At 48.9% G+C, this 27,174-nt stretch overlaps 2 protein-coding genes across 2 annotated transcripts; both read left to right on the forward strand.

The window, feature by feature from the left end:
* The first annotated feature begins 2,838 nt into the window (after positions 1–2,838).
* Positions 2,839–9,354, forward strand: Hoxc13 (homeobox C13). Its single transcript, XM_048802453.1, has 2 exons — positions 2,839–3,346; positions 8,087–9,354. The coding sequence occupies exons 1-2, from the start codon at positions 2,991–2,993 to the stop codon at positions 8,496–8,498; spliced, it is 768 nt and encodes a 255-aa protein (XP_048658410.1). The 5' UTR covers positions 2,839–2,990; the 3' UTR covers positions 8,499–9,354.
* A 9,144-nt stretch (positions 9,355–18,498) lies between these two features.
* Positions 18,499–20,280, forward strand: Hoxc12 (homeobox C12). Its single transcript, XM_015493597.1, has 2 exons — positions 18,499–19,198; positions 19,946–20,280. Exons 1-2 carry the CDS (start codon positions 18,595–18,597, stop codon positions 20,182–20,184), a joined length of 843 nt encoding a protein of 280 aa, XP_015349083.1. The 5' UTR covers positions 18,499–18,594; the 3' UTR covers positions 20,185–20,280.
* The last annotated feature ends 6,894 nt before the right edge of the window (positions 20,281–27,174 follow it).

Here is a 27,174-nt window from a genome sequence, read left to right on the forward strand (position 1 = left end):
GATGTAATTACTACGTTTCCAGTGGTGCATATTCTCCTGGAGTGTTTAATTTGATTTTATTTGTGTCTCAGCGAGATCCACATTTGCCGGGGAGGGGAAAGAAGCGACCCCAGGCTTAAAGTTAATTAACCAGCAACGTTTTACTTTACACCGCCCGCCGTCAGGCTCTCCATCCGACTCTCCCTCCCGGGTCTGGCGCGTCCTAGTCGTGGTGCCTGCGTCGGCAGGCGCGGAAACTCTTGGGGAACCAAATGAAAGGGGTTGGGGGTGTCGGTCAGAGCATGCCTGTCAGACGTCCCCAGCAGCTTTTGGTGCCCTTAGCCGCGAACTTTCCACTCCAGCCCTCTCCCGCGCCCGCCCCCATGTTGAAGAGTGGGGGTGGGAGTACATATGCATCTGGTCTTCTTGAGAAAGGCTTCTTGGGTTCCCTTGCTTTCTTCTTGCCGCTAAATTTTGGCCGCACAATGCCCCTAATAAATGAAACTGTAAAATTCCCGGGTTAATTAAACCTATATCTCATTGCAATAGGAATAGTTAATGCCCTTATATAAACCTGGAAAAGAACATACTATTAATTTTATTTATTGCTAGGCCGCCCTGTACTCAGACCTTTCCCGCCGTTCTGGCCCTTACTCCTTTGGGTCCTTCTGGCATCAGACTGGACCAGAGAGAGTCCAAGAAAAGGGGCCGAAGCTCCAGGTCCTTTGTTTCTCCTGGCAGCCCTACAGAACCGGTCCACTCCTCCTGGATTCTCCAAGTGGATTCGGCACTTCACACTGTAGCTAGGGCCTCTGCACCTCCTCTACCACCCACAGACTGAAAAACAGCGGATCTCAATATTCTCCCACCTCCCACTAACCAGGTCTTAGGTAAGGGGCCCAAGGTCTCAGGACCCAGTCTAGACTTGGCCAACCTGAGTTTGCTTTCCTTATTTTTACCTTGACCTTGGACTCCAGCGGGAGAGTAGCTAGTTTCTCAGCTAAACACCTTTCTGGCAAGATCCCATCTTCCCCTTGCTTATTTTCCTCCCACCATCATTGCCCTCAACACATACCCAAGCAGGCCTACTTGTATTTCCAACCTCTTTCTATTGTACTTTTCCACCTACTGCCCCAACCCAGCCTGCTTTCTGAATTCTCAGATGACCCTTCTGATTGAAGACTATGCTGATAAGAATTAACTCACCAACGCATGGGCAGCTGTCAACCATCAAATACCACCTTCCCCTCAAGGGAAGAGGGAGGCAACTGTGGGGGTCGCAGTGTAAATCCGCAGACCTGGCTATTTACTGTCTAACTTGAGAGTTTGAGGGGTCCAGTAGGTTCGGTTTGGCAAGGATCTGATGCTTGGCCACTGCTTATGCAAACAAGAGCACCCAGCATTTAAAGTCTGTGGCAGAGGCAAGAAAGAGGGAGACATGGAGACATTTCAGCCCCTCTCCCCCATTCCCCCCCCTCTTTTTATTACCTCTTCTCCTCAGGGAGGCCCTGTGCTGAAAAAGAACTTGGCTCAATACCGCGCAGCGATGCCCCCCGCAAAAGGGTGACTCTATTGAGGCTCCAGACAAGTCAGAGGGCTATGAAGAAAGAAGGGGGGCTTTTGAGAAATCAGTAAGTTGGGTTAGTTTTTCTTTGAAATAGGAGACAGTTTTAGGACATAAAAATACTTCACACTACAGGAGTGACCCCGAGAAAACTGTGGGAGCTACAGCGAGGTGTTCAACTGGGGACTGCGTGGAACTGGGCTCTGTCTGGCCTTCACCTTCCAGGATCAGCCCAGACAGCTAAGGATGCCTGGGTACTGTAGGACTGAGGTCGGACCTCCAGTGTCCCCCCAGAGTTGTACCTGGGAGTGGTCTCTTCAAGGGGCAGCGCCAATTTTTCCCCATTTTGCACACTTCCTTTAGTACATTTACACAGGCAGGAGCGCTCTCATAGCATCCAATACTTTTTGCCTTCATAGACCGAATTCCGCCTCCCTAATTCTTTTTTTTTTTTTAAATCTCATTCAGAGGCTTTTATTTCTATTGCATGTTGAAGTATCAGTCTATTCTCTGTCCCATTTCCCTCCTTTTATTCTTTCTCTATTTCTCGCTGAGAGTATTCCATCTCTGCACGCTTGTCCAACCCCTATGATGAAGTCTGTGTTTGGGGGCTACCACATTTCCCAAACCCTCTCCACTACCAGCAAAGAGAAAAAAGGGTCCTTCCCTGACTGGCGCTTTGGAGTAAGAGACTGAAGGTCCGAAATAGAAACACAATCAGCATCAAAGGCTTGCTGCCCGGCGTCTTCGGTTCTTTCCAGCCGCGAGCTGGAGCGAAGCCTGCCACAGCCGAGCACTCCATCCTGTTTTCTAGTTTCTTCATTTATTATTATTTTTAAAAATCCATTTTCGCCCCACTCTTAGCTCCAAGCCTTAATCTAAGGACTTGGCAGTCAAAGCGACTGGCTTGGAGGTAGGGGTCTGTCTAGCTGGTGCACATCCAGAGCCTCGGGGGAGGTGCCCAGAGACAGCGCTTTCCTCCCCTGGCCCCTTTGCGTCGGCCAAATTCAGCCGCCCCCTCCTCCCTCTCCCGTTCAGGGCCTGCCAGGGGGGCGTCACCCTGTCCCTTTAAATCTCTCAACTCCCTCCTCCTTTTCCCCTCCTGAGAACCAATCAGCAAAAACCTCATTTCTTCTCGCCCCGCCCCACTTCGAGGGGAGGGAACCCCTGGAGACTCAGCCAGAGCGTCACGTGCGCCGACCGCCGTCACGTGGGAGCGGAAGGAGTGCTGAGGGGAGGTGGGAGGGAAGCCGGTGGATTTCTTAATGAAGTGTTTCCCGCATGCGTAGAGGGATTCTGTGGAGGGAGGTGGAAGCACCAGGAGGAGGAGGGGTGGGGTGGAGAGGGAAGGGAGGAGGGATGGGGGAGGGAAATAGGGAGCGAGGTGTCTCCCTAGCTCGCTGCCTCTGGCAAGTGGAGTTTTTAAAAAGCTCGAGCAGATCATGTCATGACGACTTCGCTGCTCCTGCATCCACGCTGGCCGGAGAGCCTTATGTACGTCTATGAGGACAGCGCGGCGGAGAGCGGCAGCGGCGGCGGGGGAGGAGGTGGTGCAGGAGGAACGGGGGCCGGCTGCNGCTCGGCTGGGCTGTCGATGGAGCCGGCCGGGCGAGCTGAGCTGAGGAATGCGCTGGGGAGAAATCTGCTCCGACACGTTCCCCGGAGCTGCCGGGTCGAGAGTGAAGCAATCACAGGCGCCGAGCGCCCGGCCACGGGCTCGGGCTCGGGTCAGGAGCTCACCTCTTCCTCCCCCTTCCCGCTCCAGCCTCACGCAGAGCTACTGTACCTTAAACCCGCTGGCTGGTCAGAATGGGGGTGGAATGGGCCTCCATTGCCTTGAAATCTAGGACAAAACTCTCAACCCACTGAATAATTGCAGGAGGGGATAAGAGCCCTCTCTTTGCCTGGATTTTCAGAATCATTCAGGCAGTAGTGCTTTTTAAAAAATAGCCATCTAATTTGCCAGATACTGTAGAACTGTAAGTTTTTTTCTTGATTTATTTAAAAAATTCATCCATAGATACTCAGATTGTTAAGGGTCTCGAAGAGCTAAAATCTCGAGAGGAACAAGAGAGGAGAGGGATGCAAGCCCTATTAAATTTTCTTTGGCACTCTGGTATGCTGAGCTCAAATCCCATGAATGTCTCCACTTCCACATCTCCCAAATGTGGTCAAAAAAGAGTTAGTTGTTGGTGCCCCAGACAGAGAAAGAGGGGCTGTGGATGCAGGGTGGAGTAAGAAGACCTGTGAGGATCTGGGGTCCAGGCCATTGCCTGGGGACCCCTGAATCTTGCATAGCTGTGTATGTGAGAGGACAATATACTAATGACCTATTCTTTTTTCAACGGATACTATCTCTGAATAGGAAAGGTTTCTATAACTCCCACCCTTCCCCAGAGGAGAAAGACCAATCCCAGATTTCCCAAAACCACATCAGTAGTTTTGGATTCCATTTCCTTGAGAAATAAGGATTCTCTGGGGTCTAGAGAAGCCAGCATTTGAGTCTGCTGTCCCTGTAAGCGGAGCTCAGTGAGAGAAGGTCCTTCCTTCTGATATGATGCATTCAAAGGTCTTTGGGGGACCAGAGCAGCCCCAGATATCTCCCTATAATGCCTAAAAGGCCCCCTTAGCTACACGTGCTGGGGCCAGGGATATTTTCATTGGAAAGCATAGACCTGAAGACCTCCTAAGGGTGGGCCTAAAATTCCTCTGTATCCGGGTTGGGATTGGGAAGAGAGGTAGATGGTGAAGAATCACTGAATGATGTTAGAGAGTAGCAGACAATGTTCTGTAACCATTATGAAATTTACTAACACACCTTATACCAGGGTGGGACCAACACAAGTCACCCCATTTCTGACTATCAGAATTAAGTATGATATAATTTTAGTACATGGTATCATGCATCACCTACTCTTTATTGGTTGTAAGAACTAAATGTTACATGATTTTTTATTAACTGCCTAATGTGAAATATTTCTAGAAGATAGGCAGTTTACATGTAGGTATACTATAATGTATTATAGAGAGGTTGCCCTTTAACTCTCTATTTGACCAAAACAGAAAGTTCCTTAGAAAATGAGGGTCCAGTATGAATTTCTGGAGCAGTGGACCCCATGGACCATGCAATGGGACCAATAGGCAGGAGAGCAGGTGCCCAGCAGGCCCACTGTGGGTGGGAGCACCCAGGCCTACAGCAATGGACAAAGTGTTTAGATTCTTGAGGTAGAAGAGAAAGAGCTACTCTAATATCCATGATTTGCATGTGAATCCTGGTGGGGATAAAGGATTGGAGTGAAGCTCAGGAATATCTTTGATCAAAATAAACATCTCAAAGGCTCTCAGGGGGAAAAATCTGCTAAAAATAAACACTTTTCTATCACAGCCTCCTAGAGAAAAATATCTTTGAAATAAAAAAAAATACAGCCCAATTGAGGTTTAATACATTCGAAAATTATAGCATGGAATGGATATAAAACCCAGTGTGCCTCTGCAACTCCGTAGAAATAGGATTGGGATGGTGTACCTCAGTGAATGCAGAGGTCTGGGCGAGAGTCAGATGAAAAAGAAATTATCTTCAGACACCCTCCATCTTTCTACCCACACAGATCTTTTGGAAGTAGTGAGATTTCTAGATAACTCTGTCTATGCAATTGTGGTTTGTTCGGCAACATCTAGGCATAAACACCACTGTCTCTCTTCAGTGCCTCTGGCTCTGAGAAACCTCATCTATGGCAGTCTGGGCTGGTGTGGGAGATGGAGGCAATTGTTCAGAAAGATCCAGATAATTAGGGAGATGTGTTGTGGCTTCTTCCTTCTTCCAATTATACAGACCCTTGCTTCATTGCTCTTTTTTTTTTTTTTTTTTTTTTTATGATGAGTGTATGACACCGTTTCCTTTTCTTTTCGTTTTTTTTTTTTAACTGAGAGAGACAAAATCCAGGATAGAATTCAAGAGGGAGGGAGAGAGAGAAAAAGAAAGAGAGATGGGGTTAAGGGGGAGAGAAAGAAACATTGATGACTTGGACCATATTAGAAATCCCTGCTGACAAGCCTTTGGATTTGGGTTGAGAAGAGCAGCTAGCTGGATTTCTAGTTGGACAACATGGTCTTCAGAGCCCAGAGCCTGCTTTTGGGAGTGAGTAATAAAGGGTGGGTTGGCTGTGAGAACCTGTACATGGAAGCCCCTTGGGCTCCAAGAAAAAGCTAAGGCTAAGCAATGATCTAATTTTCATTCACTCCTCAAAGGTGTTGACTAGGTTGAGAGGTATGAAGTGATTGGTGTATGAGATCTAGAGGGAGTCTAGGGAGGGAGTAGTTGTGAAATTAATAGCCAAGTCCCCACTTATTTTAGCCAGTGTAAACACAGCTCAAGGTCTCATCTACCAGATGTTTCCACATCTGTAGATCCTACTTCCTTTCCAAAAGGCCACAGACAATGAAAGGGGGGCTTCTTTGAAAAGTCAAGACTGGAGCGATTTCCTAAAGAAGCCAGACAGCCTGCACTCTGGCTGAAATTGAAAAATGAAAATCTTGGTCAAATCAATTAGTGTCATCCTATAGAGAAAATAACCAGTTTAGACTAGTTGTTTGCTTTTTAAACAGATTTTTTTTTTAGGGTTTTGTGGATTAAACCTCACTAGAAATTTAGAGTTGGAGTTTAGATAGTCAAAATTAGGTAAGTAATTGTAAGAGTTCATAGAAAGTGAAGCAAAAAAATCAGGGACAATTATTTGGTTAATTCAGAAAGTAAAATCTATCTTTGCTCTCTAGGAAAAATTTTTAAAAAGGGGTGTTTTAAAGCTGAGTTATACTACATGGCCTATTTTCATTTTAAAACATATGATGTCATTATATTAAGAGTTCAAAGAATCTGAATTTAAAAATTTGATTCTGACGTTTAAATTATTTTATCCTCTCTGAGTCTCAGGTTCCTGATCTGGTTAAATGGGTTTAACAAAATAAACCTGAGGAAATGTTCTGAGGATTTAAAAACAAAAGCAAAAACAGAAAACTCATTGTATCACTACTTACCCTGTTCATTTTTTTTTTCTTGTCCCTGAATCATCAATTTCTCAACTCATGGTCATATCTAAAAACAAACTGAGAACTAAGAATTTTTAAAAATTATCTTGTACCTAAAAATCATTTTTTAACTTAAAGGATCTTATCTGTTAAAATGAAGTTATTTTGTTTTTCAGATTTAAAAAATGGCTTTATTTGTACAGAGACAGAGAAAAATGAAAAGCTGCACAGTTTTCCTGAGAAATTGTCACCATGAAGACAGCCAAAGCAGGCTATTGGAACTCCCTCACCCCTGTTTTCTTACTGGGCATTTTATTTTTCCCTACATTTGATTGTGAACTCTTCTTTCCCCAGCATGTATAGATAAGCATCCCTGGGAGAGTGCAGACCCAATGGGAGTAGGTGCAGGGAAGGTGTTTTGTGTGGGTGGGGTATGAAGAAGCATTTCAGGAGGAATTTTGTATCTTCACTCTGAACTCCAAAGGATAGTGTGAATGAAGAGGAAACTTCACATATTTCAGTCTCCCTCATTGGCTTCTACCTAATGAAGTATAATACTTATGTGGAAAAAATTGAGAGTTGAGTTATTCAGTTAATCTTCCTCATTCCCCACTTCCCTGTGAAAGTGTTTCTGTGACCTTTACTGCCAGGGGTGAGGGTAGAGTAGAAGACAGGGATATAAGTCACATATTGTTTTCAGTTCCTGTGAAATTCTCAGAGCCCAAAGAAACTGAACTGGTTGTGATGGGAATGACAAGGTTAGGATTAGAATTAGGACTCTCATGGAATGTAGTTAGTTTGTTTTAGCCTTAAAAGAATGGAACAGTGAAGAGTTTGGGACCAAATTTGCTCTGTTTGGGTGGGACCTGAGTGTGGACCCCCACTACCTGATTTCCAATGCCTTGAGACAGGACTTCTCACCTTGGTTGCTGTTAGGTGGCTTACAACATTGAGCCCCAATTTTAGAGTGATTGGTCCCCAAATAGGCTGGCTTCCCCTGGACACCCTTCCTCTCCTGACATTTTATGTTGGTACCTCAGATTTCTATTGCAAGGCCAGTGCCCAAAGGCGTAAGAACCCATTTGGTTGTCTGTGCTCACTGAAGCCGAGAACACACATACAACAGAACTCCTTCCTCTGATGATGGGGCAGAGTATAGACTGATAGGCACCCAATGAGCCAACTGTAGGAAGGTATTTTTTTAAATACCCGGGATCCTATAGGCATGGCAGGTCCTTAGAGGTTCCCCTCTAAAGGCTCAAGGTTCCTAATAAGGAGAGCTATGCAGAGCCATTTTGGAGCCCGAGGCAAAATGAAAAATCAGTAATACTGATCCTGTATTTATTTTTTAAATTGATATTCTGCTTATTGTGGGGTTTTTTTGCATTCATTTTGATTATTTTAAACATTGCATTAAAATATTATCTTAATCACTGACTTTTTGGCGCCTCTTCCCCTGAAATTTGTACCAGAGGCCAGAATGGTCTCACCCTATTCCTGTCTTTGTTAATAGCAAAGGTGCAAAGGATTGCTTAGGCAGAGCAATCCTCGGGCCCTCTTTGAGTCCCTGCCCAAACCCTGTGCTTCAGCAGTGTCACAGCCTTGCTTGCGGCCTCTAGCCAGATCCAGCCGCTTGCCTCACTTCCTCCCGCCCGCCTTCTCTTTCCCCTCAGATGTGGTTCCCCTACAGCCTGAAGTGAGCAGCTACCGGCGCGGGCGCAAGAAACGTGTGCCCTACACTAAGGTGCAGCTGAAGGAGCTAGAGAAGGAGTATGCGGCTAGCAAGTTCATCACCAAAGAGAAGCGCCGGCGCATCTCTGCTACCACGAACCTCTCGGAGCGCCAGGTCACCATCTGGTTCCAGAACCGCCGGGTGAAAGAGAAGAAGGTGGTCAGCAAATCGAAAGCGCCTCATCTCCACTCCACCTGACCGCCCACCCCGCAGCCCGCCCCGTCTATTTATGTCGCCGCTTTGTACCATAACCGAACCCACGAAGGACGCTGCGCCCATGCAGTATTTAATGTTAACAAGAAAGAGGACCCCGCGCCAGGAGGCCCAGAGTCTCCGAGGTTGCGCTCTGCCTTGCCCTAAATCCCCATTCCATCCCTGCCCCCTCTCCCATCCAGAGGGTACTCACCGAGCTTCAGCTGTTTTGGAGCTGGCGAGGAAGGACGTGGGCCTCTACTTCTCTGGCTGTCTCCCTTCGCCTCACCAGAAATAGAGGAATGGCAGCGGAGAGCCCAATCATTCCAACCAAAGTAGGGTTGGTGGGGGGTGTCCCAAATGACCCTATCCTTGCCTCATCCTATGCCCAAGATGGTAGAAGACCCTTCTTAGGGGTGTGGCTTGGGCACAGGATCTGGTGAGTTTGTACTTCCCTTCCAGTTTCTCCTTTTCCCTCTCCCTCTTGCATTCCATAGGCAAGATTTTCCAGTTACGATTTTTGTGCATATTTTTAAAGTCGTGTTAATAATATTGATGATAATTATTGGGGACCTGGCAGCTTGATTGGAGTACAGATCTTGCTTAGAACTTTTAGGTTTTCTTTCCTATTTCAACAAAACCTGGAGTTGGTGCAACCCTTAACCCCATCCCAACCTGAACACAATTTCTCTCTGAAGCTGCCTTTGTCCCCACCACCTCCCTTCTATACTCTCTCTCTCACTCATGTGGAAATTCAAGGAGGACAAAACTCCAACCCCAGTGCTAAATGTGGCTTATCTTTCCTCTTTATCTCTCCTGGTGAGGTTGGGAATTAGGCCAGGCTCAGAAACAGAACATTGAATAAACTTCTCTTTGAAGGGGATGGAGAGTGGGTGCCTCAGTAGAATCTTTCTCTGGTCAGTTCTCCATCAAAACAATAGCTGAAGAGAGAGGATTTACACTTTCATTTTTACTGAGTTTCCTAGGAAAGCTAGAGGAGCTACTCTAGGAGCCTAAAATAACTGGTCCTCAATTATCCAGCTAAATGTAGATGCTGCCTAATATTTCCCCTCTCAAAGGCCAACTTGGTGCTGTGGGGGCCCCTCACCTCCTTCCTTCTTCGCACTGGCGCATTACAAAACAGTGTTCTTTTGAAATGTCCATCAGAAATAGGCTCTTTTTTAAATGTTGTGTATCTGTATATAGTATTGTGATGTCTGAATGACAATGTACTGAATGCAAACAGAAAAATCCCACAAACCTGTTTTTAAAATAAAATATCTTTTTTTTTTTTGGCTTGATTTCATTGCTCAGATTTCCTTCTGACGTCCCTTCTGTCCACTGGCTTCTCAGAGCCATCTAATGATGTCTAATGACTGAGCCAGAATGGGCAGGGGAAAGAGTATAGATTCACCTCATCTGGGTAGATCCCCCAAGCTGTATTTTGCTTTACTTAGGATTTGAACTATTTGTACTATTCAAGCAAGAGAAAACTTCCCATGCTGACACCAAACTTAGGGGAGGAAAAAATATGTTTGGTAACTTAAAAGGCATGGAAGTAGTTGGATGAGAAAAGTACATCACTGGCCATTTCCATTAATAGTTGGGGCTTAGGGCTGGGGGTATAGCTCAGAGGTAGAGTGCTTGAGTAGTATGCATGAGGCTCTGGGTTTGATCCTCACCGTCACAAAATATATAAAAAATAATAACTGAAATTCAGATCCATTCTGGGTGCTGAGTAGGCAGCATCCCAACTGGGAGCTGAGTGGGCTTACGGTAGCAGCTGCAGGGATGGAAAGCTAAACTTTGGCTCCGTCCGGGGGTCCTACTGCCATCAGAGGGTCCCAAATTCCTCCAGCCAGCTTGGGGCTGGAGTTGAGGCTGGAATAAGATAGGCACAGTCTGCCAAGGAAGCTTAGGATCCAGCTTCCCTGAGTGCAGTATTTTCTTCTGTCAACCTATGAGGAGAGGTCAGAACACTAAGATCCCTAGGGCCCCCAGTTACCCAAGCCAGCACTGCTTTTACTCTCTAGCATTTCTGGGAACCCCAGTCTTGCAGGCAATCAGGAGCCTGTGTAGATGCTGCCACTAATTTGTTTTCCTTGTCGCGTCTGTGCCTATCTCCCTATCTGGCAGAGTTAATGAGATCGTTAAGTTGTCAGGTTAAGAGACTTTTAAAAAGCAATATAGCCTAAAACAATGTTATCTCAGATTAAATCTTTACTGCAGCAATTTTTATTTATATATAATATTTTTCCTCTCCTGAGACATAGAAAGACTGGAGGCATCAGGTTGGAAATCAGAGTTCTCCATTTTCCTTTTCCCTGATGGGGCTATAGCTTTTAAATTTTCATTTAAATAATTTTTCTGGGAGTGAAGCACAAGTTCACACATGCTCATGTGTGCACCTGCGCGTGCGCGCACACACACATACACACACACAGCCTGAGACAAAGAGCCTGAAGAGTTTATTCTTTGAGAGGCTCTACAAGAGATGTGGCTGCCACTTCTGTTCCACTGGTCTCAACACTGGGTTGACTACCAGAGAACCACATACTAGGTAGTGGAGAGGTAATAGGTGAATCTCCTAAGAATAAAATTCTTTTTTTGCTGGGTGCAATGCCTTACGCTTGTAATCCCAACAGCTCAGGAGGCTGAGGTAGGAGGATCACAGGTTCGAAGCCAGCCTCAGCAACTTTGAAGGGCTGTAAGCAATGTAGTGAGACCCTGTCTCAATTTTTAAAAATAAATAAATAAAAAGGGCTGGGGATGTGGCTCCATGGTTAAGCACCCATGGGTTCAATTCTCAGTACCCCCAAAAAAATTCATTTTAAATTCCATCTGTCCTTATTCTCCACATCTAATATACCAGCTCTTCTCCAAAACCCTCTGAATGTCTTCTGAGATAGAGAGTTGAAGTTTAAATGTGTGTGTGTGTTTGATTAGAGAAAGGAACAAAGTGGAGAGAATCCTGGGACTATTGAAGCCCAGTCCTCTTGACTGTTAGGGGTAGTCCTGTGACATTGTAATAGATGCAAGTGAAGTTGGGGACTCAGTGGGTAAAGAGAAGTCTAGAGTTCTCTGAGGACTGAGGGATCCTTCTATTTCTGCACACAAACCCATACTTAACCAAATGACCAAGTTTTAGGCATAGTGGTACACCTGAAGTCCCAACTACTTGGAGACTGAGGCCAGAGGATTGCTTGAGTCCAAAAGTTCTGGCCAGCCTGGGCATTACAGCAAGCCCTTCTTAAAAAAAAAATAAGAAAAGAAAAGAAAAAAGAAAAAGAAAGAAAGACAAACAGGGACTGGGGATATAGCTCAGTTGATAGAGTGCTTGCCTTGCATGTACTAGGCACTGGGTTCAATCCCCAGCACTGACAAAAAAAAAAAAAAAGAAAGAAAGAAAGAAAAAAAAGAAAGAAGTAAACAAAGAAAGAAAAGAAAAGGGTGGGGTGGGGAGTAGGGAGAAAACAAGAAAGAAATCAAGTCTTCCATACTGAGAGATGCTTTCAAAGTCCCCAAAAGTGGGTGATTGAAGGTGCACTAGGACATTGGCAAGGCAAGCAAGGACTGTGTTTTCTCTGAAAGCTTGTGAGCCCCAGCATGTTTAGAATCCTCCCAAGTACGTGATGAAATATATCTACACTGATTTTGGAGGCTTATCATGCCCAAATTAATTCTGGAGGTATATCTCACATAACAGTAAGCAAATATTGTGTGTGTGTGTGTGGGGGGGGGTTCTGGGGAGGCAAAGTTGGGAAATGGATATTCTTTCCCAATTATATTGGTCCCTTTTCTTCATCCAAGAGTTGTCACTGGTGACTGTGTGAGATATTCCTTGAAGGGATGTGTGTGTGTGTGTGTGTGTGTGTGTGTGTGTGTGTGTAGAGCCTTTGAGCAGTTGAGAATGTCCTGGCTGCTTGTATGGAAGTGTAGAAATGAAAGTGTTGTCAGTTGGCACACTTATCCCAAGGTGTAGAGTGCATTTTCTCCTTTTTATTTACACCTATAATAAAAATCTTTTGGCTAGGCATGATGGCACAAACCTGTAATCCCAGTGACTTTGGAGGCTAGGGCAGGAAGATCACAAGTTTGTGCTCAGCCTCAGCAATGGAAAAAGGCCTTAAGAAACTTATTGAGACCCTATCTCAAAAAGTTAAAAAGAGCTGGGACATAGCTCAATAGTAGAGCACCCTGGGGTTCAATCCTCAGTACCCTCCCCACCAAAAGTCTTTCTTTCCAAGGCCAGTCTCCTAGTGTTGGTGTTAGAATTAGGCTGGCTGCAAGTGAAGGCAAATAGGAGGGTACAAGAGGTTAGTCTGAAGGGCTGTATCCTTCTGATAGCCTGATGCCACTCCCCACTTTCCCTAGGCCAAGAAGTGTGCCTAGTGAGCCGGGGCTTCACAGGACTCACCCTATGGAGGTCATTCTCCTAGGCTGCCAAGGATGGTTCAGCTAGATCTTTTTCTGATTGGAGAAAAAAAACCTTCCTCACTCAGCATTTCAAGATAGGCCTTTCTTTGGCCAGTAGTCCCAGAGTCAGGAACCCACCTGAGGAAGTAAGGCCAGCAATTCTCTCAGCAGATCCCTTCATGGCTGTCTGCTCTTGAGACCATCTTCTCTTGAGATTGATTCACAGGCGGCTGGGTCAGCAGTGGGGAGAGAGGTGAGCACTCACTGTGGGTGCAAAGCCGACATCTCTCTAAAAAGTCCCTCCCGTTCCAGCTGGGGTCCCTGCAATTGACCTCTTTGTAGCTCCATCCTGTTTCAAAGAGAATTTCCCACCCAGGATCCTCCTGAGTCAGTCTTAGGTGGTATTGGAGCCCACCCTTAACAAAACTTCTAAGTGCTGGTTCTCGCAGACGTGTAACTAGACATTCGTTGGTTGGTGCAGGATTCAGGGGCCCTGAGGAGCGAGGGGCTTCTGGGAGAAGGAGGAGGGGGCTAGACTCTTTTAGCAACCAACCAGGCTCTTCCTCTTTTAGCCTTGACCATGACTAGGTCTTTCTGACCTTGACATCACAGGGAGCACAGGGGAAGGGGGGGGAGGGTGGAAAAGGCCTTGATCTTCCGGTGGCCAATGAAGGGGAGGGCTGCTTCACCATCCCCCTTCGCGCCAAAGCCCGCCGCCTCTGTTTACACACAGAGGAGGTGTCGTCTCCAGTCTAGACAGGGGCGCTAATAACGCCCATAAAAGGCGGCTTCTCCAGAGATGCTCTGGCAACTAAGCTCCCGCGCGCCTGCCACTGGTCGCTCCCTTCGCCTCTCCCGCCCCGCCCCTTGGATACCTAGTCTGGGCCTGCGGGCGGCCTTGGGGAGGGGGGGATACGGAAGGTTTCTAGAGGCTGAGAACTCCTGCCCCTCACCCTTCTAAGCCTCTTCAGTCTCCAAAGGTAAGTGAACCCCTGTTCTCCAAGCTCAGCCAGCTTTGAGGTTGTCTGCTCGTTGTCCCACCCCCATCAGCTTCCTGGGTTGGTTGCTCCAACCTCAATCCTTCGGCCCCCCTTCGCCCAGGACTCGGGTCCTGGGTTTGGGAAGCAGCTGGGTAGCTGTGTTGAGCAGACCCCAAGCGTCAAGCCCTCTTCAGAGCTGGACCAAGCCAGTGGATGTGGTCAGAGTCAGCCTGCAGGGCTGAAGGGCCAGGGCACTTGGGTTAGTCATCACCATCCCCCCTACCCAGCTTGGAGGTGGGTGCAGACCTGGACTGGGCTGCACTACTGGCGGCTGTGGGTGTGGCATTTGATGAATTTTTTTTTTTTCAACTTGGTCCCTACACCTTCTCTGACATTCAGTAATTCACTAGGCGGAGGAGATCCTCTGCTGGCGGAGGCGGAAAATGTCAGAGCTACGGTTCTATTTAACTGTTAGCGCGCCACCGAAAGGACAGAAAAATGAGGGAAGATGGCTCATTTAGAAATGCTCAAGTTAAGGTGTGTGTGAAGAAATGGTCTCCCAGATGTCTCTCTCCCCTTACCCCTTTCCCATTTTCTGAGTGGCAATTCGACTGGGGTCTTTTGGCAGGAGGGAGCCCAGAGGAGCCAGGATTGGAGGAGTCTGAACCTGAATGCCTGTCTGGGCTCCTTCACCCAAGGTTCATCCAAGCCCCTCTCCTCCAGGCTGCAGATCCCTAGAAAGTGGCACTGAAGAAAGGATCTTGCGATTTGATCTAGGTCCTGGACACTCACAGGGAGGGCTAGGATCCAGGTGGGCTCCAATACTAGAGAAGCCAGTGAAATGAGGAAAGAGGAGAACAAATCTACTACTCCTACCCCCACCCCTGTCTGAACTTGACAAAGTTCCAGTCCCAAACCCCAGCCTACCAAAATGGAGAGATATAGAGGACCGAAAAGGAGTTGGGCGGGGTTCAGCCCCTCCCCAACCACCTCTCTTCTTCTCCCCTCCCCTATCCTTCAAATCTCCTGCTTGCATCCCTACAGGGGTCCAGGCCCTGGCTCATTTGCATACGTGGCAGAACCGCTTTCTGCAAACTAGACAGTGACCTTGAACTGGGCGGCTCTGGCCTCTCACCCACCAGGGAGAAGGCAGCACTGTGCTGAATATTTCGCGACCTCGTTGGCAGGAGGGCCTGAGCGCAGCTGCCTCTTAAACTGATTCCGGAGGCATAAGCTTCCTACGGCCGCTTTGCCCAAGTCACCAAAGACGGTTTAAATTTTATCATTAACTCCTGTCCCCGATCTTAGCCACAGTAGAGGCCACGAGGATGCGGGAGGGATAGAAAAAAAGACAAAGTGTGGAAGAGATGGAGGGGCATCCAGCTGGTGGATGCGCTGAAAGACGCCGGCTGCCTAGGGTCTTCAAGGAAAGCCTTGGACTGTATCCTTGCCTTCAGCTTTAATTAACCCCCGAGTTAATGAGCGAGGCATGGTTGAGCCTGGCTAGCTGCAGCGACAGCCAGTGGCCTAGGGACCAGCAGGCAAGCCACCCCTTCTAGCACCGTGATTTGATGAATGTGCAGGAGAGTTGAGACGCACCAATTGCTCCGCTGTTGACTAGCCATAGTTTTGCGTGTGAGTAGTGGAGTGCCGGCGGATTAAACCCGGCTAAACGCAGCTGCCCAAGGCTTGGGCTGCAAGTCCCTCCTAATCTCCTCACCTAGCCTCAGCATGTTCCCAGGGAGCAGGTTTTACCGAGGCAGGACTTAAAATTTGAAGCTTCACAACCTAGCCTCCCGCCGGCCCCGGGGATCCAGTTTGGGAGCCGCGTTTTGTTTGTCTGAGCCCGGTTAAGGAAGGGGCGTCTAAGTTGCGTCGGTGGAGGGGTTACTTAGAGGCAAACAGAGCCACTGTGATTCGCTATGGAAAGACTGGATACTTAGAATGCTTGAGTCCTCTGCAAGGTCCTGAAAATCCCTAGGTTGGTTCACCGTGGACTTGAGGGAGCAGAACCCTGAGGATTCGAATTTTACTGATGACTCTCGGCAGCTCTTCCTGAGAGAAACCAATATCCGGTTCCACAGAAGGAAGCGGGTTTGTGCGTGCGTCGGTGCCCAGAGTCTGAAACCTGCAGAAAACAGCCTGCTTTGATGGAGACGAATAGGGCTGGGAGAAATGTATTTGTGGAAGGAAACCCTTACCCTATCCTCCTTTCCCCAGCATTGCATCTGCCGCCCTGTGGCCGATGCTTCCAGCGTTCAGTGGTCTAGCCCAGGAGGGCAGCAAGTAGAGCTCCTAGCCTGAGGTTTTTCGAGCTGGGGAGGGACGAGAGAGGCCGAGACCTTCGTCCTGGAGTCCTTTTTCTAGGAGATCAGAGTCATCTGGAAAGGGAAAAGAGAGTGGGGAGAAGACTCTATCCCATAAAGGCTAGTGATTGTTCGGCAAGCCAGCTACGGCATCCTTCACACCAACAATAGCCGCTGAGCGCCGCCGAGGCCTGGGGAGCCTGGGCGGAGACTTCGCTGCCAGCGTAGTGTTCTGATTGAAATCAGCAATATTAAAGTCACACCCTGTTTATCTTTATGACCAAAGTAACCCCCAAATAAAAATTATAAAAATTAAAATTTCAACAGCGCTTATTAATGCATCTGGAAGGCGGGAAATAAGATATTGGAAATGCTGTGATACGGAATTTGCAGCTGAGGGATGCTCCTCTCTGCAGCTTCGAGGCCCCTTAATCAATTAAGCACAAAAAGACCAATCCAGTCCGAATGTCCTGCTCATTCTTTGGCGCCTCTAGATCTGACTGTAGGTTGACTGCACAGAGGGGCATCCCACCGCTAGACTTCGGTTTGGGGAAGTGGGCCTGGCGCAGGACCGGCTCCCGGGCGGGAGGGGCCGGTCGAGCGGCCAGCAGGCCAGGGCGGGGAAGCGGAACCCGCCAAGCTGGGCAAGAGGAGGGCGTCGGGCTACCGGCTGCGAGCTGCTAGGGCGACGCCCGCGGGGACACATTTCTGTCGGAGTGAGCAGCTATAGTTTGGGATATGAAATCACTCAGGGAGCGGTGGAATTCGAGGAATCTGTGTTTTCCTCTGCCGCATCCTGCAGAGGAGAGAGGGGAGGGAGAGAGAAAAAGAGGGAGATGAGACTCTCCTCCACTTCGGTGTCCTTTGTAGCTCTGGATAATTCTCAGATACTTAACTTTCACCTACATGGATTTCTTTCTCTCTTATTTTCGGACTGTCTCGGTCCCTCTGGCTTTCTGTAAATTTCCAGCGGATTATTTTTATTTGTACATTTGCTGAACTATTTATCTAACCTTGTACTACTTAAGCCTGTGCCTTGGATCAAAGTTCGAAACAATCACATAGATATCTGAGTGTTTTCTCAACTGTGGCCCCAATAAGATAATCTGATTGGGGGGGGCATATTTTTCTTGTCTTTTAAATCCATTTGACTGTGCTTTGTGCATCTAGTTGAGAATCCAATTATGGTTTTGCTGATGTTGATTATCTCACCACTCATCAGCTTTGGGTTCTCAGACTTCTCAGGAAGAAGCTTCCGAGGCTTGCACAATAAATAAAAATTGAAAACCCCAACAAGATAATTTTCCAGGTTTCTTTCCCTCACTCCCAGCCCACCTCAGGAGGCAACCTAAAGCCAGCCTCTGTGTGCTGCTGTCTGATGGTCCCAGCGGCAAGTCTGCGGTTGTGTGTGGGTATCTCCTTTGCAGTGGAAGTCAGGCATCTCTCTGGCGGGCAAGCCTTGGTAGGGGCACACAGACTCCTGCTAAAAAGACTTCAGGAAATTCCCAGAAGACCCTCCATCCCCAGAAGTTGCAGTGGAATAGTAGTCCGAAGCCCCCAGATTTTCAAGAGCAGGCAGGCAGCTCCTTTTTTGCTTTCTCTGGTTTCCTTTTGCATCCTTCCTTTAATGGTGAGTGAAGGTGTGAGGCTGGGGTGGCTCTTGGCTCTGGGGAAAAGAACTGGCATTACCAATTCTCCGCAGCCCTTCTTGATGAGAGGACCTCAAATATCTCCAAATTCCTAAGAAAGGGCTGATGAAGATGAGCATAGCAGCAGCAGCAGAGCTGGGAGAGATAGCTGCAGGGAAACCTGTCCTTACCCCCACTCGCCTCTACTGTAAATAAACCCCGAGCCAAAGGGCTCATCCGTCTCCTTAAACAGCCAGTAAACTTTATATGACACAATATCTAACAGTAATTTATTGGGGAGATATTGTAAATTCCAACGGTTTTAGTTAATAAAGGAGCTAATTAAAGAGGGACAGGCTGTACTCGTCCAGCTGTTGGGGATAAGATAATACATATGGGGGGGAGGCGTTGCAGGGTGCAGGGGTGTGTATGTGCCGGTATTTTTGGTGTAGCTTTTTCCCTCTTGCCCCGGTATCCAGCGATCGCTTCACTCTCTGCCCCAGGTTTTATATGATTTTTTTAAAAAACCAGAATCCAGCGAATAAACCTGCCCCCACCTTTCGCCCCTCACCCCCCCACCTCTGCTCACGATTGGGGAAGGGGGAAGTTGGAGTTGGTACCGGGTGGTGGTGGGGGAATCGGCTGTCCCCACCCCTCCCCCTGGCGGCGGCGCCCACGTGAGCAGGGCGGCCAATGGGTGACTGGTGCAGGTTTAACTATGTTTAATGTCAGATAGCAATAAAGTAGAAGCTGCCGGTCGGGCCCCGCGGAAATGGGCGAGCATAATCTCCTGAATCCTGGGTTTGTGGGGCCGCTGGTGAACATCCACACAGGAGACACCTTCTACTTCCCCAACTTCCGCGCGTCCGGGGCGCAACTCCCCGGGCTGCCTTCGCTGTCCTACCCACGCCGCGACAACGTGTGCTCGCTGCCCTGGCCGTCGGCTGAGCCGTGCAATGGCTACCCGCAGCCCTATCTCGGCAGCCCAGTGTCGCTCAACCCGCCCTTCGGGCGCACGTGCGAGCTGGCTCGTGTGGAGGACAGCAAGGGTTATTACCGCGAGCCGTGCGCGGAGGGCGGCGGCGGGAGTCTGAAGCGTGAGGAGCGCGGGCGCGACCCGGGTCCCGGGCCGGGGGCAGCTCTGCTGCCGCTGGAGCCGTCGGGGCCCCCTGCACTGGGCTTCAAGTACGACTACGCGGCAGGCGGCGGTGGTGGGGACGGCAGTACTGGACCCCCACACGACCCACCCTCGTGTCAGTCGTTGGAATCCGATTCCAGTTCGTCCCTACTCAACGAGGGCAACAAGGGCGCCGGGACAGGCGACCCCGGCAGTTTGGTATCGCCGTTGAACCCCGGCGGCGGGCTCTCAGCCAGCGGTAAGGACTTCTGAGACTTACTCAGACCTGACATCCTACTAGAGTGGGCAGGGTAGGACTGAGCTAGGGCTGCCTGGGGTGACAGAATGTATGGTGAGCAAGCACTTCTTTTAAAAAGAAGTGCGGGTGGGGGGAGAGACCTATAAACATGTAAATATCCCCATAAAAGAACTGGTGAGATTTCCTTTTTTGTTGGCTTGCTACTAGAGGGGAACTGGAGCTCCGGAGAAGGAGGATCCTGACTGGGACTTCCCTAGGCCTGGGGTAAGGAGGTGGGAAAGGAGAACCTGGCTCTCCCTCTACCTTCCCACTGACCCCCTTTATCTCCTTTTTTTTTTTTTTTTTTTAAGATGCATCAGTGGACACAGGCTGTTCACCACTTGTCCATGTTTGTTCTAACAGATGAGGACCTAGTGGTGGTGAATGTGGGAGAACCAGGCCAGGGAGGAATAGGAAAGAAGAAATCGGAGAGGTTTGGGGAGAAGTGAGGAACAGGAACATAGAACAGAGATGGGGTTGAGGAGTCAAGGGCAAGGAATGAGAGTGGAAAAGAAAGTGATGAGATGAGGAATTGTTGGGGTGGGGTCTGGGTAGAGGAGGGTATTGGGATGCATAGAGGCAAGAAGGGAAAGGAAGGGTTTAGGGTCCCATGTGGAGCCAAAGTGAAAGGATCTGGGGAAGGGTCGAGGGCACTGGGCTGGTCACCCCTTGATCCTCTGGCCAACCCTGCGGTTCATCTCCACCCAGGCGCGCCCTGGTACCCGATCCACAGCCGCTCACGGAAGAAGCGCAAGCCCTATTCGAAGTTGCAGCTGGCTGAGCTGGAGGGCGAATTTCTGGTCAACGAGTTCATCACACGCCAGCGCCGGAGGGAACTCTCGGACCGCTTGAATCTTAGTGACCAGCAGGTCAAGATCTGGTTTCAAAACCGGAGAATGAAAAAGAAAAGACTTTTGTTGAGGGAGCAAGCGCTCTCCTTCTTTTAGGGGGTCAGGATACCGGCACCAGCCCCAGACTGAGCCTGTACTGAAAGAGAGTAAGAGAGGGCGCTGCCTGGGACGCAGTTCCCGCTTAGATCGCCAGGCTTCTCTGGCAGGCCCTCCGTGGACATCCTCTTGTCTGTTTTGTTCGTGGTTCCCTCCCACAACCCCATCCAGCAGGCCCTGCCAGGTCCCAGAGAGAAGGGAGAGTAAGCTCACAGCTGCCATTGGGTGGCAGAAGCAGGAAAGACTGGGGCACTGCATAGGGTTGGTGTATTTGAAGCAGGAATGGGGTGCTGCACCTAGGCTAAGGATCTGAAGAAACAGCGGCCCAGATGCCCCTTCCTCCACTTCCATTCTGTGGTCTTTAGTCTCTCTTCCTGGAGGAGCAGATGAGGGTGGGATAGTAGAACCAAGGTGCCCAAACACACAGTTGGTGGGATTAGAACAGGCTGGGAGGAGGGAGCAAGAGGGGAGGATCATTAAAGGGAGTCAGGGTACCTCTGGCAGGACTGGAGGGTGGGGGAAACCAAGGAGGAAGTGCAGTTTAGAAGAAGAGAATGATCAGCAAGGCCCAACGTTGTTCAGGTCTGGGTTCCCCAGGCCTGGGCATAGTGTGGGCAGAAGTTTCAGGGTTTGGCAGACTGAGCTACAAGCAAGGCGATCATCAGCCTTATGCCCCCTCTAGGACAGGTTTCCAGAACAGTCTCCTGGCCCCCAGCCCTCTCAGAAGTCCCCTGCCTGCCCTGGCCAACACTGGCTCACAGGTGTCCTGCTATCTTGGCCTATGGGGCTGCGGATGGACAGCAGCTAGCCAGAAATTGAGGGCCAATAGGATGCAGTCACAAGATCAGTAGCCACCCCAGGGACCCCCACCTGGCCCTCCAGGAAGTTCAAGAAGCTGCGGAAGGGGCTGCCGAGCACCGCATTGATTGGCGGGGAGAATTTCTGGCATCCAAGGCAGCAGCGGCTGATTCTCCCTTTCCCGCTGGCGTTCACGGTCATGGCCGAAGAGGCTGGACCGGCGTAATTTACGAGGCGGGAAGAGAATCAGCCCTTAAAGGGGCTACCGGCCGAGGAGGCCCAGCTCAGCCCCTGTTTCCCAGGCTGGTGACAATGAAGGAGGTTACAGTTCCCCACCCAACTCCTTTCTCTCCGTTACCAACCCCCCCCCCATTGCCCTTTGTCTCTGGATTGCTTCGCCCCCAGGCCAGCCAACCACTGGAATACAAGGACCACAGCAGAGGGAGGGGCACTTCCCTAAAACCCATTGGAGGCCAAAGATTGGCTTCTCCAAGTGGGAAAGCCTTTTATCCATAAATGCCTTCAGGCCCCAGGCCCAGTGGAGTAGACCCTGGGCTGACTCTCCAAAGAGGAGCAGTTGAGAGAGAGAGCCCACTAGCCCTCCTGCACTCAGTTTTTACTCCTCTTCCCAAGTCTGCCAGCCTCCCATCTGCTGTCCCACCCCTATAGAAGCAAAAGAGATGAGAAGCAAAGACTGATTGGAGTTAAGTGCTGCCTGGACAGTATGAAACTGGCCTGCTGGCTTGGAGTGTTTCCCACCAGGGCAAAGTCTCCCCATCCTCTGAGGGCAATGCACAGATCACCAGACTTCCCCAACAACGCACAGCTTCAAGTCCTTGTACGGGTTTGTATTGAGGCACAGGCAAACAGTTGAACCCAGCAAACCACTGGGCCCACTACAAGCCCACTACTGCACTTGCAGGCAGCCTATTAGTGCTCACAGGGTCCTATAGAGAGGAGATACAATCACATGCCTTCATTCCCCACGGGGCACCTGACACCTGACACACTTTCCACCAACCTATACTTGTTTCACCTAGGCACTCCTTCCTAGAGTGCCCCTCCTTTCCAGCTGTCCACTCAATTTCCTGTGCATTGGTCCTGGAAATGAGGCATATCCATACCCAGCCTGGTCAGTGCTGGATTCAAGCTCCACCACCCTGACTTGACTCTTACAACCTATCAGAGAGACCAGAACACTTCAAAAATAGTGGGGGGCGGGAGGACAAATATGCAATATTTTCTTTCCTTCACTTTAAACTTGACTTCCGTGAGTTTCTCTGTCAATCTATGTCCTGTACTATGTGTCTGTTGCTAGTACCTAGCATAGTCCCCAAGGATAGTCACCCCTTCCCTACTTCCTTCCCAGCTCTCTGTAGTATATCCTCCTATTCAAACATCTGTCTTTAGCACGTTTCTCCTTTATATGGTCCTTGTACAGAGTTGCTTTGTCATATTAATATTAATAATTAAAATATGGATGTATGACAGTATGATTTTTGGAACAATTTTTAAAATTGGGCCCCCCACATGTGGACTCCTCTGTCCACAAAGAATGAGAGCTTCAGCTTCCTAACTGTTCTCCACTTTATTTTCTCCAATTCAGGTGAATAATAAAAATCATAAATGTATAATAGATAATAAGGAAGAGCAGTTGCAGAAGCAACAAAAATATATAGTCAACCAAGAAATGTTGATGAACTGCCATCTGTAGTCTCAAGCAATTACTGGCAAAGAGAAAATTGGGGAGCTGTAGACTAGGGGGAGGAGAGAGAGCTCCAAGGAGTCACGGGGACTAAAATAATGTGGACAGCTCAGAGGAAGCAGAAACCAGTTTCAAAAAAGGAGGTCTACATTGCAGGAACTCAAATAATAGAAGCTGAGCTGGGACATGGGGGTGATAAGAGTGCCCCTGAAATGGGGGTTGGTGTTTCGGGAGCTTCAGCTCTGTGATCCTAATTCTGGAACTTCACTCTGAGAGGACATTGTGTGTTGTAAGATAACTGGGCAGGAAACTAAAGACCCCTTGGAGTGGGTGAAGTAGGCTCCATCCTTGAAGCCAGTATTCCCCTCTGGGCTTTTCCAGGGAGAAGCCCACATCCAGGTCAGTGGCCCAGCAGGATGCAATGTACCCGTGAGCCCTTTCCACCTCCACTATCCCTTCTTGCCCTATGAAATGCCCTCCCTCTGCCTTGACCTTTACTCCTTTTGCTCCCCATAGTGACCCTTTCTAACTCTCTGGCTTCAGCCATAATAAACAGTCTTTTCCAAATTCCTGTTCCACCCTCCCAGGCTTCTGAAGGAATACCAGGTGCTCCCATTGAACTGACCATAGAGTCAAAGCCTCCTGCCCTGAAATCTTTCTCTCCTTTCCTCATTCCTCAATTAAAGAAACTAGCACATTTATATCAAATCCCATTCTCCCTTTACTCCTAATTCCCAACTATCTGGCAGAGCCTGTGAGTGCAGGCAGGAAGGAGACTCCAAGCCTTGAGGCCCCAGGGAGTGCAGGAGAGGCTGGGGGTAACCAGCTTCTGGAAGCCATGAGCTGGGGGAGGGGCCAGTTAATACCAGAATAAAGAGTAAAGGTGGGGAGATCAGGCAAAGGACTGCTTAAGGACTGCTTAAGATCCACTGCTTAAGATGTGTCTATACAGGAAAGGCCAACAGTGTAGGAGTTTGTGGCTTTTAAAAAAGAGTAAACTTAGGGAGATCATGAATAACTGTCCCTTAATTTATTCCCCCCCCCAAAACGCTCCCAACCTGAAAGAGAAAGCACCTTCCTGGGTGGCGTCTATGAAGGCCTCCAGTTTGAATAACTGAGGAAGTTGTCAGAGAAGGAAAACACTACAGCCTTCTCCTCAGGACTGAAAAGGAATTCCATGGGACTCTCATTAAAAGGAGGTCATGGTGGACCCACCACCCCAATATTCAGGTTGAGGCTGAGCTCTGAATCTGAGTGAGGATTGTGTCTGTGCCACAACTATTTGTCTAATTTAACCCCCCAAATTACAATGGACTCCACTGACTTTAACACAAAGCACCCTGTGTCTAAAACTGGGTCTCAAGGAGCAAGATATTTCTCCTAAATAAGATTTAGGAAGAAAATCATTCTTCTGTTCTGCTTACATATATAAGCTTATATCATCCAAATGAGTTCTGTATTTGGTCCTGATTATCTACGAAGTTGTTCTGCTCCACTCGGATCTGCACAACCAAAGCTGGGTATTTAAAGCCACTATTGAGCGAGCAGGCAGGAGATGGACCCGGCAGTCTGGGTTCTGTGGATGCTAATGCAACCGGAAACCCAGAGCGATCGATGGCTCAGACCCAGAGCGAAGCTGGGACCAGGGGCCCAGATCCGCAAACAAAACAAACCCTTGGGACCTTGGGTTCCGGCCAGCTCGGACCACCACTCTCTTCCACCCCAGCCCTCCCTCCCCTTTATATCCAAGAAAGCGGGGCCGGTTTTTAGGCTCCAGGCCACACGAGAAACGCACCCTGGAGCCTCCAAACCTCTCTGCGCAGTGGGCATTTGGAGGTGCAGAAGGTTTTGGTGTAATCCAGCGCGAGGTGAACAGAAGGTCCGGTATCCCGCAGCCCACAGGCCTGGTCTTAAGCCTGAGCGGCCGCTTTTCTGTATCTGCCTCCATGGAGACAGAGTTGCCGATTTTCCGCGGATAGGCCCGCGGCCCGCGCCCGCAGCCACAAGACTCCCCAGTCTTCTCCCGCCGCCGCTCACCGCTGCAGGCCCGCGCCGTGCTCGCGGCTGTTGCTCTAGGGGAGGCCCCAAGACAAAGGCGGGTCGGCTGCTGCCGGAGGACTCGGGCGCCTGGGCCACTCCCCAACTCACGCCTGGAGCCCTCAGCGCCCCGGCCCAGTGGAGAGGGCTCTGAGACCCGGATCGGTCCGGATCCCGCCGACTGGTCCATTTCAGGGGCCCAGGAAGAGGCAACTCAGCACGCCCAAAGCCTCGGCTGATCCGAGTAGCTCGCCGCCCAACAGCGCCAGAGGCTCTGGTCGCTTTCCGAGGGCAGTCGGGCCCCGCGAAGGACGGGATGACCCCTGCTGGCCGGAGCAGTGGAGACTGTCTCTCCTGGACCACGTCCCACCCAGTTCCTCTTCCCTGAGCACCCTGGGCCTTAGGGCACACACCATGAGTTTGTGGGAAGCCTTGAAAAGCAGATGGAGTTTGAGGCTCTGTCCGAGCTGCGGGAACTAGACATTTCTACCAAAATGCCTTCCCTTTGCCAGCACGCAGTGTCCCCACAGTGGCAGCCAGCCCTCCAGCGGGGTTTCTTATCTCTGGCGGTTTTGCCCCCGGTGGCTCCTGTGCTACCCGCCAAATCCTAGCACAGAAGCCAGGAAACTGAACCACCACAAGACGATAGTGCTGGACCAGTGGGAACCAGCTCAGTGCCAGTGGACGATTTCTCATTTTCAAGCCAAAGAGTTTGCTGGGCACTTGGAGACAAGTCTTCAGTTTGTCTGACCATGAGAGGAAAACTTCCTTCAAGGACAGGTCTGTAGGGATCCAACCCACCAGGAGTCCTTGCTTTGAAAGCTTTCTGAAAGGCATGTAGTCCACATGGAATCCTGGAAAGATAATCCCTAATATATACACCTGGCTGTGCTGGGGCCATGACCAATGTATGTTAATAGATCTTTGAGATACCTATATTACTTGTATTTTCTGGGCATGCAAAATACAGTTTTATATAAAATATGCACACAGAGGCACTGTTATCTGTCACATGGAAAAGCAATGTATAGAGAAAAGATCACATAGCATAGGTACTCACATGTAAAATTTATTTACATATATAAATACTACAGTGAATATGTCCTACATGGGGAATGTACAGTCCTGAGTCTATTTGGCCACATGCTTATATACTCCACAGGACACATAGAATCTGTGCATTAATTTTACCTAGATCTTGCTATATGTACACAAAAATTTAATGAAAAAATATTGTACATACACAAAGTGCATATTTACACACTGTAAATTATGTTTGCCTGCATGGTGTATGTATACCAAATATATTAAAAATACAATTGTTGGACTTACATCTTTATAGTACATATTTCTCTGGTGATCTTAAAAGTAAGAACTAGAAGAAGTTCAGGCATTAGTAATGACAGTCTCCATCTGCTGAACTTTTATTTTTTCTTTTCTGTGTTTCTATTATTCTTGTCTCCTAAAATCCCCTTCTATGTCTACAAGCATTATTATGTAAGTGGTCGCCAATATCTATTTCCCTGTTGTATCTCTCTTGTCTGAAGCTGGGTATTTAGAACAGGATTAAGTCCTGTTTTCAGCAGGATCTACTGCATAATCACTCCTACATAGTATTATATAATTAGGTTACCCCATGTGTCCCAAGATGCTCTCTTCTAGACCTAATGTAAGTACATTAGAGATTGACTCTGTTCTGCCAGGTAGGAAAAAGGAGGCTGCATTGGTCTGGTGTGGTGTTTAACAGACATGTTGATTTCTAGCTGTTCTCTGAGCATAAGGGGGTTCCTGAAGGCTAATATTTGCTTAATTTTAAATTTTTATTTTAAATATCGAGTCTAGAGAGCAACATGAAACAAAGGTTGACCTGGGCTTCTATTGGTAGCCTCAAATCTGGGATTAGCCTCCCCTTCGCTAGGAAAAGAGATGCTTCCAGCGGTCCCAGCCCATTGGACTCCCATTTTTAAACTTGGTTGGGTCTACACAATCGACAGGAAAAAGCTATCTCACAATCCCAAATTTTCTTTTCTCCTTTTCCCAACAAAATCATTCCCAACGTTTTTGGAGAGGCACTTTCTGGCACTGAGTTCCCTGTTTTGGCCCCCTAAAAATTAGTCTCACTTAGGTCTCAGCAACTAAAAATTCAGGGCTGTCTGACATACCTATGAAAAAAATTCTTTGAGACAGTTCACTCACACCCAGCAGAGATATTGTTTATGAGTCCACGGATTCCGCGTAGACGCTGCGATATTTTACAGTCCGAAGGAATCAATTAATTAGCGCCTCCCAGTCCCCCCCGCCGGCCGCTGCTCGGCTGAGCGGGCGCGGCTGAGATAGATGTGAGTGGCCAGCTCGCTGGTCTTGTTAACAAGCCTCATCATAAAGATGGAGATGATAAGAAGAGCAAGGAAGCTGCGGCAGCCACCGCGGGGCGGGCAGGGTGCGGCTTG

This window comes from Marmota marmota, unplaced genomic scaffold (assembly GCF_001458135.2).
Source record: "Marmota marmota marmota unplaced genomic scaffold, marMar, whole genome shotgun sequence".
Lineage (NCBI taxonomy): Eukaryota > Metazoa > Chordata > Mammalia > Rodentia > Sciuridae > Marmota > Marmota marmota.

What these genes read in the sequence shown, in the direction of transcription:
- Hoxc12 (XM_015493597.1), top strand. Translation starts at nt 18,595, where the DNA reads ATGGGCGAGCATAATCTCCTGAATCCTGGGTTTGTGGGGCCGCTGGTG. An exon ending in CGGCGGGCTCTCAGCCAGCG is followed by an intron (nt 19,199 to 19,945) that starts GTAAGGACTTCT and finishes ATCTCCACCCAG; the next exon opens with GCGCGCCCTGGTACCCGATC.